The sequence below is a fragment of the Drosophila pseudoobscura genome, chromosome 2 (assembly GCF_009870125.1).
Source record: "Drosophila pseudoobscura strain MV-25-SWS-2005 chromosome 2, UCI_Dpse_MV25, whole genome shotgun sequence".
Lineage (NCBI taxonomy): Eukaryota > Metazoa > Arthropoda > Insecta > Diptera > Drosophilidae > Drosophila > Drosophila pseudoobscura.
In genome coordinates this window covers 7,331,551-7,345,720 of record NC_046679.1, presented here as the reverse complement: position 1 = coordinate 7,345,720, position 14,170 = coordinate 7,331,551, and the positions used below count along the sequence as shown (strand labels likewise).

Genomic DNA, 14,170 nt, shown 5'->3' with positions numbered 1-14,170 from the left:
AGGTGGCGTCTGACCTTGAATTGGTGAAGAAGTGGTGGAGTTGGAGGAGGCGAAGCAGAAGTAGGAGGTGTCGTGTCAGCACCTGAACAATAAAGTCGTAAACCATGTGCAGCCAAGAGGCCCCACAGCACAGCACAGCACAGCGCCTCACCTTCTCCCACGTACCAATCCGTGGCTGCTGGCCCAAGGTCATCGTCTCTGGGTACTTCTTGTCTCTAGCGCGAGACTAATTAAATTAATTAAAATTTAAGGCACGCGATTGGCCTGACAAAACAACAAACTGATAACAAATTCAGCATTATTCATTGTTTCTTTTTTTAATATATTTTTGGGGGTAGAAGGTGAATGTTATTTTCGCCTCTGCGGATGAATCTGGGGCCTGATTAGAATGTGCTTCGTCAGTGCGTCAACGGATCATAAATTAAGTTAAGTTTTCTCTCCAATCTCCATACCCTAGCGAGAGGTATCATGTTTGAGTTTAGAAGGTGCCCAAAGGAGTCCAAAGCAATCTTGCATTTCGGCAATAACATATAATTTTTATATGAAATTCTTTTGCGATTATAGAGTACTTACTACTTCGATGTTCCAACACCAGCTTTCTTTTCATGTTATTTACTTTTCAAATAGGATGTTTGCCCCAAGATTTAATAGCATTTCGCACTTATTTGATTTGTTTCCAGGTTTTGTTTTTTAGGACAGGCCCCCCTCTGATTTCAGATTCGAGATTGACCTTAGATTGAGCAGTTTGGCAACAATACTGAAAGTTATTGCACCTTGAATGTATTTGAAATTGAAATGCACGATGCAAGTGAGAGGAAATGCTGACAGCGAGACAGGAAATGGTAATAAAATCAAAGTGTCGAACCAAGTTCAGAGCCAAAACAACTTTCGCTTACATAAAAACGATAGGTAGGGTGACTATTCTTCCACGATCTTCGATCTGTCATGAAGTCGCATTTCGGGCGAAGCCTAAGACAAAAGCCAAACCCATCGACGAGTCCACCTCCAACTGTCAGGTATAAATCAGCCCGCTGCCACACCAAAGAAATTCGCATAACAAAGGCTAATTACGCGACACGCTCAGACTTCATCATGGCTGGATTTTGTTTTGGATCTTTTCGTGCATAATTTTCGGATCAATCAACTCGAAAAGCCACGGGCACCGGGACTGGGGACGGACAGCAAAAAGCGTAGGATTTGAATGCGGCTTAAAGTCATAAATCTAATGGCCTGAAGAGCGGCGATGCGATGCATATGCGAAAGTGGCCAGAAGAAGACCCGACCCGACCAGACCAGACCAGACCGGCTGACCAGCTGACCGGCTGAGCAGCTGGGCACCCAAATGTGGTAGCTCCATGTTTGAATTATTAATGTTTATTCGTGTCGGAGTTTGTGTTCGCTGTATACCCAATGTCAGTTGAGAAATTAAAAACTAATTTGATGGCAATTCAAATTACGCACATTGAGGCAGTCCCAGTCACAGTCGCAGTCGCAGTCGTAGTCCCAGATTGGAGACGGCCGGACCTCAATTTCGTTTGGGGTTTACGAAGACTGGCATAGGGAGAAGAGGAGTGACTGCCGTTGCTGTTGCCGTTGCCCAGGCCTCCACTTTGGCAGGGAGTTGGTTATGAAAGCGTTTCATAAAAGAAATATGACTTTTTGTGGCTCTGCCCGGTCTTCAAAGTGAAAGAGACCTGAAACATGATGACTGTCGGTAATTTATACGAAATGTGCGTTTTTTCTTCATTTCTGTATTTTCAGCATTTCCCTTATAATTATGTACATCGGGAACCCTACCACCGAGCACGTTCGAAGTAACCCAGTAAGAGCGTTGCAAAAATAAATACGATTCGAACGATTTGATTTAAGCATTTAGGCAAATTCATAAAAATCTGTTGAAACTTAATTTGATTTTGGCAAAATCATAACACAAAAATCATCAACATCAACATATCGTTATTGATTCATCTTTTCCTTTGTTGCTGTTCAAAAGAAAGATTATAAGTCAAACATTTTGTATGGTATATGGCCAAACAAAAGGTACAAGATCCCAAAAAGCCTCCCAAGGCCCCGACCGGGGCCAGAACAAAAGGATGCCCAAACTTAGATGAGACATCGGCTCTAGACCTGCCTTGACTCATTGAATACACTCATATTCAATGTCGCGGCTTTGTTTCGAGCCAGGAAATTATCATAATTATAATTGAAGCTTTAATTGAATTATGCAATCACCAAGCAAACGGTTAACAAGCCGGCAATAACAGTACAGCTACAGTCTTTAGTCTTTAGTTTTCTGACCTTTGTGCGCGCTCCCTTTGCACGGGAAAGTTTCGGCTGTACTGCTCTGGGCCGCGGGCCAACACGAGCAGCACCAAATCCCAGAGCCCCCCAGCTGTGAACTTGGCCGCGGATCACGAATTGCCAATCTCGCTTTCTTTCACCTTCCATCAAAGCTTCCCTCCGACCATTTATCCATTCCATCCATCATGGGAAATTAAGAGCGATGCGCGATTATCTAATCCAGTAAAGGGGCATTATCGAAAGTGCAATCACAGTGCAGGGGCCCCAAAGGGTATCCGAAATATACGAGAGTGGGCTTGGGATTGGGCATATTTAACTCCAGGAGTGCGAGAAACAATCGTGTTCAAGTTGTGGCCAAGGGACTATCAACTATCGCGGAAATAATCGATAGTACATTCGAAAAAGAGAAAATGAAGAAATTGGAATGCAGAAATATGTAAAATCGAGAGCATATCTAACGTATATATTAAACATTTCGATCATCTAAGTAACTAATCTAGTTATACTGCTGAAAAACATTAAAAATTAGTGAACGGACTGTGATAATTTTTGATATATGTACCATAATAGTTGATGCCTTTTCCTTCTGCTTAAACTCTATTTCCAGTTTTCTCTAGCTTGTGTGGGAACATCATCCAATACTACCCTTTCGATGTCACCTCAGCTCTATCGCCCATAATTATCGCATAATTTGACAAAAATAAATTGCATTAGCAGTGAAACAAGTTCAAAACGCAGAATAACATTTAAATACAACAGCAAAAACCCCCAAAAAAAAATAGGCAAAAAAACGGCAAAAGCGACAACAAGAAACATGACAAAAGATGTGCAAAAATACATATATACATATATATATATTTCGTGTTACCAAAAAGGTGCCGGCTGAAAGACGTTTGAAGTTGTTAGATGAGGCTGTGTGACTGTGATAATTATTGCCGACGCTGATGAGACGGGTTAAAGCCACAACAATACCAACAACAACCACATCACAAATCAGACGAGGAAAGATACCACAAACCACTCCAACACCAGCTTCAACAACAACTTCTACAAACAGCAACAACAACCACTCTAACAAACACTCAATTGTAATTACAACATGGAAACAGCACCGACAACAACAAGCAGAGTGTGAAAACCAGACTCCAACAAAGCTAGCGACGCAGTCAGAGCTTCACCAACGTCAGCTTCACAACAGTTTCAACAACGAGCCGCATTCAGCAGCAGCTTGGATGGCGGGGGCGGGGGCTGAAAGTTTTTCAACTCTTCGCTCGGCCCCACAGCGCAGACGCAGCGTCGTTGTCGTTCAGTGCGGTTTTGGAGTTCGTTGCGTCTGGTCGAGATCCCCCAACCATCGATCGCTTATAAAGTTGTTGCACTGTGCGATTCGATCCGATCCGATCCAATACGAGTTCGAGTTGAAGTGTGTCCGCGTATGCGAGAGAGGTGTCCGTCTGCCTCCGTTTCAGAGTGCTTTCAGTGGTGTGCTGTGCTGTGCTGTGCTGTGGCAAGGATTATAACACATCCCTCTGCAATCAATTGAAACAAAATCGGGCCTTAGCCCAGATAAAACACTCACACACGAGCTAACACTCATACATGTACAATCAATTAGCCATGCTGGCAATGAAGGATAAACCTTGGCTGGTGCTATTTGGCCTATTGGCCGCATTAAGCTGTAAGTACCCCGGGCAATGATTTATAAGTGCCATTGTGATGCAAATTGAGGCAGATCGAGCTGCAGACCCAGACGCAGACGCAGACAGAGCGGAGATATGCCCGTAGAGACAGAAACTAGATTAGTGGCCACTATTTATGGCCAGAGGGCGGCCCGGACAATGAGCCCACCAGCACACAGCTCAATGACACGCCGAATTTGTAGGTCTGTCTATTTGGCTGTCTATCTATCCGCATTATGTGTGTATACATCATCTTTTGTGAGTGTAAAGTGAGCCAGATGAATATTCAACAGCTTTTATGATCTGCGCTGACCGTTGAACTGGCCAACTGACAGACTGACCAACTCCAATTGTCTCTCGCTGACTGACTGGCTAACTGGCCGACCGACTGCATTAGCATTTCCATCAGAGATTAGCATAAATTTCAGTGCGGTGTCTGTTTCCTTGATACCATTTCGGAGACCTCCAGGCAGGCACTCGCTGTGGGAAAAGCCGTTCTGCACCGTGAAAGTAGGTCTGTAGGTTGAGGATTCGGCTAGGTACTCGTGGATACTCTTTGCAGATGCTGAATATGCATTTGCATTTTCATTTGCATCTGCATCTTTATCTATTGGTTTGGCAATACGAGTGGCTCCCAATGATTGGCAATTGGCAATTGCCCCCAACCAGTTCGTTGGCCAACAGTTGACGACCAGGCAGACCTACCCGGGGCCTGGTGCCACTGCTGCCTAATGGCTCTGTCTAACTTTAGCCCGATCATCATTAATAAGACACACCACCGCTCGCCTCTGATTGCACAGAGTTTCTGCGATGCGATGCGGTGCTTGGTTTTATTTAACTTTTAATTACACCTTTGGCATTTTGGCAAAGTCTCTGCGCCGCACCCCCCGCCCTCAGATCATCGATTTTGAATCGATGACGCGGAATTCTGGTACATTTTAGTGGTACAAAGCGGAAGATTCATTCTACTGGCAAACAAGAAAGACTCGTCCATGTCTGCGCAAAATTTGGAGCACCAACAGCCATGGCCACATGAAAAGTGAACCAACCATCGGGCCAAAAACCCAATCGGGTTGTGTCAAAAATAAAAGATAGAGAGAGAGAGAGAGAGAGAGAAAAAACTGCAGGCCATGGCGACCATGTCGCCCCGACCAAACCATTTGATGGCAGTTAAAAAGCCAAACGTGTTTATGGCCCATGCAAAAACCAAATCACACACAACAACAACAAAAAGATTGTAATAAAATAAAAATAAATTGAATTTGAACAACAACCAGCATAGTCTGTGTGAAGGTGAAGTGGGAATTTTGAAACGACATGCGCAAAAGCCAACACACACAGTCCAGGGAGGCCATTAGAGTCGGCTTAGAACCATTCATCTCCCAAAAAAAAACGAAAAAAAAAACAGAAACAGAAAAGAGTTATGTAGTTTCCCATTAGGGCACGCATCACAAAATTTTGATTGTTTTCAAAGTTTATTTTCCGTAAATCCGCTAATCCGCAACTTCCTCTAGGCGAAAATACAACAAAAAAAAAGAACAAAGAGAACCGAACCAGATATTTTCAAATCGAAAGATTTGATTGTTTGATTTGTTTGTTTGGGATTTGGTTTTCTGGGAGGGTTTTACGAGTATGTATGTATTTGTTTGCTTAGAACCTGGCTAGTGCTGTTGATATGTAAATCGTATGCGAATAATTAAGTGGCCGCCAAGTGGCGATGGAGATTTCATTTCATGGGTATATCGTTAGTTATTTATTAATCACTGAGTCAGCTCGAGTTTGTTGCCTAAGTCTTTTGTCGTGGCTCCGAGTGTAAGTCTCTCATTATTTTGTGGTGTGCTTCCCCAGGCCTGCCCAGCCCCAGCGATGCCGCGTATCCGTATTACGGCACGAAGATCGGGGCTCTAACACGTCTGCACCATGGCGTTTCCGGCGATGTCTATGCAGTGGACTCGCGCACGATTTTCATCAAGAAATTCAGCTACGACGGCGAGGCCCCGGCCGCCTACTTCTACGTGGGCAACACGGCCCGGCCCAGCAACGAGGGCGCCACCCGGCTAAGGGACGAGCGCGGCGGCACAGCCTCCCTAACGCGCCGCTACCGGAACAAGGACATCACCCTGTCGCTGCCCGAGGGCAAGACGCTGCGCGACATCAAATGGTTCTCGGTGTGGTGCGACGAGTTTGCGGTTAACTTCGGGGATGTGGCCATCCCGGCCAGTCTGGATTTTCCCCGGCCCCAGAAGATTAGCGCTCTGCGCGGCGTCCACGGCGTGTCCTCCGAGAACATTGTGATCGTGGATGCCCAGACCCTGCTGGTGCCCAACTTCAGCTATGACGGCGAGGCGCCTGGTGGGTAGAACTCTGCCCTTCGAGCTCCTATGGTTACTAACAGGGCGTTGTTTTTGAATATTCCTACAGATGCCAAGTTCTGGGTGGGTCGAGGACAGCGTCCAACGTCCGAGGGCCTGCGCATACCCGACGAGAACGGCAAGGAGAATCCGCTGCGTCGCTACGAGCGCAAGACCATCGTCCTGACCCTGCCCGAGGACCTGACCATCTTCGACATCGGCCACTTTGGCGTGTGGTGCGAGGCCTTTACCGTCGACTTTGGCCACGTCCGCCTGCCGGAGGGCCTCAATGTGCCGCCATCGCTGAAGATGCTCGGCATCAGTCCACAGGTAAAGAAGCCGATCAGTCAAATACTCAGCGACCTGAAGCGCTGATTGCCGCCGAAAGGGACCAATGTGTGAAAAGTGAAAAGCTATTTAAACAATCGTATTTATTCTAATTTACGTATACGTATTCCGTTGTGTATGCGAATATTTATCAATCCAAGGCCGCGGCATTTCGCCTGGCAAATTCCTAGACTCTAAGCTTGCATTTCTTTATACGAGAAGACGATGGAGAGAGAGAGAGAGAGGGAGAGTGTGTGTGGAAGAAGAGGAGGGAGATAATCCAGACACATTCTGTAATATATCTAATATATATATATGTACTTGTAATACTCACGTGCTTGTTATTTGTGTTTTGTTGTCTTGATCAACTTTTGCTGTTCGTTGGGAGCGTCTTATACAAAATGAAATCTGTGTGGCATGTCTACTTCTGGGACACTGACCCCCTATCACTGACTCCTCCTCAACTCCCCCACAACACACACACACACCCACACACACAAAGAAAGACACCCACAAACCCCCACATACACACACACACATGTAAACACAGGAACATACCCATTCCCAATTCCCAATCCGATCTCCACTACTAACCTCCAAGCGAAATCCAAAAGAAAAAACAAAAAACAAAAACATTTTTCATTTTGTAAAAAACCATTCCAAAACGCAAAATCTTTCGAATACAGCAGAACAAAAGAGTACAAACATTTTGGGTATGCTCAAAATTATGACTTTGGCAAATCCCCTCTCCTTCCTCCACACCACCCCCCCCCCCCCCTCCACGCCACACATGCACACACACCCCCCCATTCACAGCCGCTACCCCCCCAACCAGTGCTCCCGAAATCCCATTCCTAAAGCGAAATCTCCCTAAACCAATTCTCTTCCAGTCGAAACTCAACTGCGAGGTGCTCTACGACGATCTGGCCTTTGAGGTGCGCTGGGCCGTGGCCGGGGAGAGCATTGTGGTGCAATTGGTGGCCAAATTGGGTAAGTCATCGGGGATTAGTGCTAATTAATGCGGAAGCTATTGCAAGCTTCATCCATCCCCCAACCACTTCCCACTGCGTTGACATTCAGCAAAGTGTGAAAACGATTCGAGCTTAGCGGTTTTACAGAGTGGACGAGGAGTGTGTTAATTTTTGCTGGTTTAATGTAGATGCTAACTGATAGTTAGGCCTCTATTTGGTGGGGATGGTACACTCAAAAAAGAAAAGGGTAGAGATATGTTCTCTAATCTACGGAAAATTTAAATCTCCTTATCTTGAAGAATTGGTTTTGAAATCTTGTAATCGTGGCCCTGCATGAATCCACAGTTTTCATCAAATTACAGCCTCAGGCCTCTTTAATTCTTTCGATTAGTACGAAGATTTTCAGGCAATCAGCAAACTTGTGTATTGCTTTCTCGTTCTCTCTAACAGCAAGACAAACAGAGTGTGAGCGAGAAGAAAAGACCGAAATTTTCGGATCCAACTCAGGAAAAATCCCACCGAAACCATTCGTTTGCCTACTCATGACAGATATAAAGCATTTATAAATCTCAAAGTAACAGAATTGAAGTGACAAAGTATTGAAGTCCCTAAACTTAAACAGGATTCATCGTTTCAGTGGCTCCTACAGAAGTACAAGAATATGTTTTTGTGAGTTCAGAGTGAACCAAGAACTGAGACAGAGAGGCGCGATCGTCCCATCGTCACACCCTTGGCCTGACCTATCCCAGGCAGTGACAAGCCTTCGTCCCATGCGGTTGCACCTCGATCAGTTTCAGCTTCTGTTGATTTATGATGCTTTGACATTTTCTCAAGTACAGTTAATACTCGCAAAGGGGAGACAGACACATACCCGTACAAACGGAGACAAACGGTGGGGCAGAGGGGAGAGGGCCAACAATGAAATCCAGTTAGCATCCAAATTGACCGATCAGCATCCACAGCGGCATCGGCAGCATCAGCGATCAGCATCGTTGGCAGAATAACAAGTCGCGCATTATGACGACTGGTTTTATTGCGCAACTGCGAGTGCGGATGGATACATGAATGGATACATGGATGGATGGATGGATGGATAGCAGGAGGCGGGGGCCACAACAATTTACTGGTTGCATCTGCAATCTTAAGGCATGGGCATGGGCAACGAGCGTCGAGCATCGCCATAGTTATAGTTGCAATAACATCTCCATCTAGGAGCCACTGCCACTGCCACTGCCGCTGGTCTGTTGGTCTTGGAACCGCTAAGAATGCCGGCAGGAATTTTCACCTGGAAAATGCCCGCCAACCGGTTGGCCAGACCAGAAGGCCAGGCCAGGCCGGAATTGGGTCAAGCAACTTTCGTTGATTGCCATTTCCCGTAGAATTTTCATAACAGCAATCCAGAGCAGCCCCTCCCCTATCCTCTCCGCCCATCCCCTCGCCCAGAGTGCTTCTCATTCTCATTGCTCCTCCACAGAACCGAACAACTACATGTCCTTCGGCATCTCGCCGAACAAGAACATCAGCCAGATGATCGGAGCCGATGCGGTCGTAGCCTGGGTGGATCCCGAGACGGGCAACGGCTTCGCCCAGGACTACTTCCTGGAGGGCAAGGCCCAGTGCTCCGGCAGCCGCGGCGCCTGTCCCGACACCAAGATCATGGAGAAGACCAACTCCATCCGTCTGCTGAATGCCGCCATGGTCAATGGCTACTCGATTGTCACCTATCAGCGCTCGCTGGCGGCCACCGATCGCCTGGATCTGCCCATCTCCGTGACGGACGCCGAGTCCGTGGTCTGGGCCATCGGACCCCTGAACGACTACAAAGAGGTCTCCTTCCACACCTTCTACAACAAACATCTGCATCAGATCGAGTTCGGTCGACAGCCCAAGTGGAACTGTCCCCTGCCCGAGGGCGCCAAGCCGGGCAGCAGCTCCGACGAGCAGGAAGAAGCCGCTCCCCAGGCCCAGAGCTCAACCGGAGGCAAGGGCTATCCACCCGCTGGACACCCCAATCTGGAGCCCGAGGAGGAATTCTATGAAAATCGTGCCGAAGCTCTGCATCGCCAGCAGCCTCAGAGGCGCCAGGAGACGGCCATCATTACGCAGCGACGCCCGGTGCCCACACCCAAGCCCGTAAACAGCAACGGGGCCTGGGACATTCCGGCCATCCAGTGCCACGAACCGGAGGATGGCGTCTTCTATGCCCAGATGGGTCCGACTGGCGGAAAGCATGGCTATCCAGCCATCACGGGTGAGTGTTTTTTTGGGCTTCTTTCTACCCTTTGATATCTAATCTCTCGTTTGCTGTAGGACACGTGGGCTGGGGCATTTCCTGGTACATCAACGGCCTGCTCATCCCCGAGATCCATGTGGTGCGTGGCAAGACCTACACCTTCGTGGTGGAGGGAGGCAACAACCCCGACATCCCGGCCAAATACCATCCTTTCTACATCAGCGATGACCCTGTCGGTGGCTACGAGCACAAGCGCGAGGAGGAGAAGAAGGTGAGACCAAAGTTCGAAGAGTGATCCCTGGTCCAGCTGCTTATTATTTGGAAATCAATTCCCAGGCTGTTCGCATATTTGCGGGAGTTCATCGCTCGCGATCGGGTCAGGTGACGCCCACGGGCGTGGGCCGCCTGTGCAACTGGACCCCGGATGTGGAGGGACCGCCGGCAGATGACTACCAATCCTTCGGGGCCTACCAGCGCACCCTGACACTCAAGTGCGATGCTGGCGAGCCAGGGGTGATCAGCTGGAAGCCGGATAGGAACACACCGGACACCGTGTACTATCACTGCTTCACCCACCGCTATCTGGGCTGGAAGATACACGTGCACGACTCGTGCGAGGGCGATGTGGGTGGCCAGGGGGCAGCCTCCGAGCAGCACGAAATCCGTCTGCCAGCGGCTGCGGCCGAGCCGGCGCCCGTCCACGAGGACTATGCCGCCGAGCCATCGATCCGACACGAAACCCAGGTCAGCCCCAACGATAATTTTTTATTGAAGCACCAAACCGATTTGATTAAGAACCACAATATGAACGGAACACCGCCTAAACTGAGTTTTGAAATAACGAAATCTTCGGAAATAACCAAACTGATTTCAGATGGCATCCGCGCTGCTGAGGCTCTCGAGGAGAGCCTTCTAAGGAAGCACCCAAACTCCAACTCCAACTCCAATCCCAGCCCCAACCCCCACCAGAACGAAGTGAACTCGGGTCCCCATCCGCCGATACGTCCTAAAGACCACCACCAGATAACCATCAATGGCTCTCGATTACCCCCCCAACTAGCCACCGTCCGGCCCGAGATACTGCTCGGCGAAACCCATTCTCAAAAATCATCTGCATCCGCATCCTCATCTGCATCTGCATCCCCCTCATCGTTGTCGTTGCCCACTCACCCGAAACTTCCCATCTTTGCCACTGGCCCACATCTCATACACAACTCTCACTTGCACTTGCACCGCCTGCACCATCCGCAGCATGCCCCACACCCGCCCTCGATTATAAGCCCCCATCTGCACCCGCACACGCACCCGCATCCACTGCATCACCACAATCTAACCAGTAACCTTCCAGCGCTCGCCCAGAAAACCATCGGTCTGTCCGAGTATCTGCGTCCGCCGCAGAATGCGCCACTCTTCCATCCGGTGAAGCTGCCCGGGCGACGGCCCTATCCCGGTCCCATCAAGAAGGTGCCCGCCTCCAGGCCCATCCTTCCGCAGCAGCATCCCCATCCGCATCCGGCAGCCATCCTGCAGCAGTCCTCGCTGATCGTAAACCACTATCGCAAGCCCGTTCCCAGTCTGCTGAAGCCGTTTGTCAAGGAGAAGCCCTTCCCCCTGCAGCCCATAGCCGCATCGGTGCTGCTGCTTGGACAGCCCACGGAATTGGGGGCCAGCGGCCAGCGTAAGGCGGAGCACGGGGAACGATCCAAGCCGAAACAAAAGCCACAGCCTGTCATCCCTGTGCCAGTGCCCTACATAGACCACGAACCGCAGGGATCCCAACAGAGCACGGCCTTTTTTAACCCCCACTCGAAACCGGAACAGAAATCCAACCCGACGGCTCAGCCAACCACCAGCACCACGACGATCCTCGTCAAGCGGCCCCTGCAGAAGGAGCCCTCCCCCCAGGAGATTGCCAGCATGCGACCAGCCGTCAATCAGGGTTTCAAACCCGATACCGTAATCGTGGAGAGTGGGTTCCGGCCGATTATGCGGACCGATGGCAGCGGTGTGCAACTGCCGCCGGAGCTGATCGATCAGGTGGCACATCGACGCGAGGATCCAGGCACCGAGATCGATGAGGTAATGGAAACGGACACACTCTTCCTGGCAGCCCAGCAGGGAGGAAGCGAGACGCAGAGCTTCGAGCCCATGTTCATACCCTCTCCGCTGGACAGCACCAATGCCTCCATCCAGATGAAGAATGCGGTCACAGAGGCAGACGTGGATGAGGCATCGGCACTTCGATTGCCATCGGCAGCAGTGGAGCATGCTCTTCCCTCAGCCGCCCAACTGCGAAAGCCGACTTTAGGGGAATTGTTCGGTGAGGATATGGACGAGGAGATGGGGGGTAAGCTCGATGACGAGGAGCTGGAGGAGGAGCCGGTTTTGCCGTCCAAGAAACCATCTACGGCAGCCGTCGGTCTGTCGAGCACCACTCAAGCGATAGTCACCCCGGAGCAAGAGCCAGAACACGAGGTCTTCGACGATGACATGGCCAGCCTTTTCGGGCCAGACTCGCAGGAGGAAGAACTTTATGCGGATGAGCTGGAGCCGGAGGATAAACTGGCCGCAGCCGCAGAGCGCATCGATACCTACTACCTGCCGCCGGACAACCGAAAGATACCCCACGCCGGCCTGCCCAGTGGGGCGCTGTACACGTTCGATGGCAAGAGCGTGGTGGACGGGTCCCTGGTGCTGCCCCCCAAGCTGGATGCTCGGGACAATGGCCTCTTGAGGCACTCGCACTACGGGCTCACTCCTCTCGAGCAGCTGATACGGACAACGCCGCAGTTTGGAGCATTCCACGGCGAACTGCCGGAGGAGTTCCAGTCAACGGAGAGTCCTGTTCGGCCTGGTGCTCAGCCCGTGACGGAGTACTCCAATCCGGTGCCTTTCACGCGCACCAGTGCCTCCGTTTTCCCCAGTAGCAGCAGTAGCAGCAGCAGCACCACCACCACCGGAAGCGGAAGCACAATCTACTCGCAGTCATCGACATCGACATCGTTATCGCCATCCCCATCATCCTCATTGAGACCCATTTCCACCAAACTGCACCTAATCACGTCCGACAGCAGCAGTCGCAGCAGCAGCCGCAGCCACAGCCACAGCACGTAGGGCATGCAATAGTGAAATTCTGAAATTAGCATAAAGCTGCGAGCAGTTAACCATTTTTGGGGTTTACTTATAACCACGTAACATTTAAACCTGTATTAGCCTGTAGTTTGTCTTTTCTTATGTGTTTAATTAATATGATGCTCTTAATTTTAAACGAAACGCATGAATTTTATTAGCTAAGCTAAACGATATGTTTAAACCGCATTTTAGTCGTTGTGAAATAAAACAAAGAAGGAATTAATTCATTTGAATAACTTGAATAACAGTTGCTGCTCTAAAAGTATTACCCATGAAGATAGGTTCTTCAGATATGATCGCAAAGCAGGTGTCTATGTAGATTTTTCCTCCCAAGAGCTTTTAGAAATGTTCCTTCATCACCGTTAATGATACAGACTATACTATATATATATTATATTAATACTTTAGTAGATGCCTTCTCCACATCGTCTGCTGGCAGTTGGCGTTAATCCACCGAAGATTTTTTTCATCGAAAAGTGCTCCACTAGGTCGCAGACTTCCTTTGTGGGCACCTCCTCACTCTCTTCTGGGAGGTAGAAAGAGGCTTGCCGTCCTGTTTTTGCGTCTTTCCATTTATGAACAGCGAGAGATACAATATTTAGTTGCTTGTTTGGAAGAAGCGCTGTTGATTAACTTACCGTTTTTGGGAGCAAGTCCATGGGAAGATGTAGGTAGGGTCATTAATCGGTCCCTATGGCTATGGTTGGGACGCTTTCCACGACCATGTCGGCTTCTGCTCTGCAGCCACAAGAACGCTGCTCTCCGTCGATCGGTTCATCGGCTGCATGGGACACATTCCAGGACCATGACGGTGGCTGATATGCAGCTGGTTGTGAAGTGATATCCTGGTCATGCTCTCTCATTGGCTTGAGGTCCACTTGCCCGAAAGAAAAGTTCACCTTATAGTCCTGTCCCTTAAGTCTGATTGCAGAATGTGGGTCTAGTTTGAAGGTGAGCCAAATAGCACCATGCCAGTCAGACACCCTCAGTAGGTTCGTTTCTCTCGGTGTTTACGTCCTCTTCTACGTTTCCGAAGCATCCGACAACGATTTCTGTTATGTTTGCACCCGACCACAGCTTTAGGCGAGGCACTTTTGCCTTTAGCCATTCTTTAGTCTGGCCGTCCCCGCAGGTTAGAGACATCCATGCTGGTTTTTAGCTGCAGTCGTGAAAAAG

The 14,170-nt window shown here is 49.3% G+C and overlaps 1 protein-coding gene and 1 long non-coding RNA gene across 3 annotated transcripts; one reads left to right on the top strand and one right to left on the bottom strand.

Annotated features, from left to right (window-relative positions):
• The first annotated feature begins 3,578 nt into the window (after positions 1-3,578).
• On the top strand, positions 3,579-13,221 carry Skel (DM13 and DOMON_DOH domain-containing protein skeletor). 2 transcript variants are annotated; one of them, XM_033385509.1, is made up of 8 exons: positions 3,580-3,979; positions 5,829-6,332; positions 6,402-6,661; positions 7,549-7,648; positions 9,104-9,880; positions 9,940-10,133; positions 10,199-10,606; positions 10,737-10,913. In XM_033385509.1, the coding sequence occupies exons 1-8, from the start codon at positions 3,901-3,903 to the stop codon at positions 10,776-10,778; spliced, it is 2,364 nt and encodes a 787-aa protein (XP_033241400.1). In that variant the 5' UTR covers positions 3,580-3,900; the 3' UTR covers positions 10,779-10,913. The 2 variants fall into 2 exon arrangements, with proteins under 2 accessions (XP_015038636.2, XP_033241400.1); XM_015183150.2 differs by having other exon boundaries at positions 3,579-3,979; positions 10,199-13,221.
• LOC26534229 (uncharacterized) lies at positions 13,080-13,692 on the bottom strand. The gene is made up of 2 exons (XR_004470768.1): positions 13,633-13,692; positions 13,080-13,559 (listed from the first exon to the last, which is right to left on the bottom strand). It is a non-coding gene; the product is annotated as an uncharacterized lncRNA (long non-coding RNA).
• Positions 13,693-14,170: the final 478 nt, after the last annotated feature.

What these genes read in the sequence shown, in the direction of transcription:
- Skel (XM_015183150.2), top strand. Translation starts at nt 3,901, where the DNA reads ATGTACAATCAATTAGCCATGCTGGCAATGAAGGATAAACCTTGGCTG. An exon ending in CCTATTGGCCGCATTAAGCT is followed by an intron (nt 3,980 to 5,828) that starts GTAAGTACCCCG and finishes GTGCTTCCCCAG; the next exon opens with GCCTGCCCAGCCCCAGCGAT. An exon ending in TGGCTATCCAGCCATCACGG is followed by an intron (nt 9,881 to 9,939) that starts GTGAGTGTTTTT and finishes CGTTTGCTGTAG; the next exon opens with GACACGTGGGCTGGGGCATT.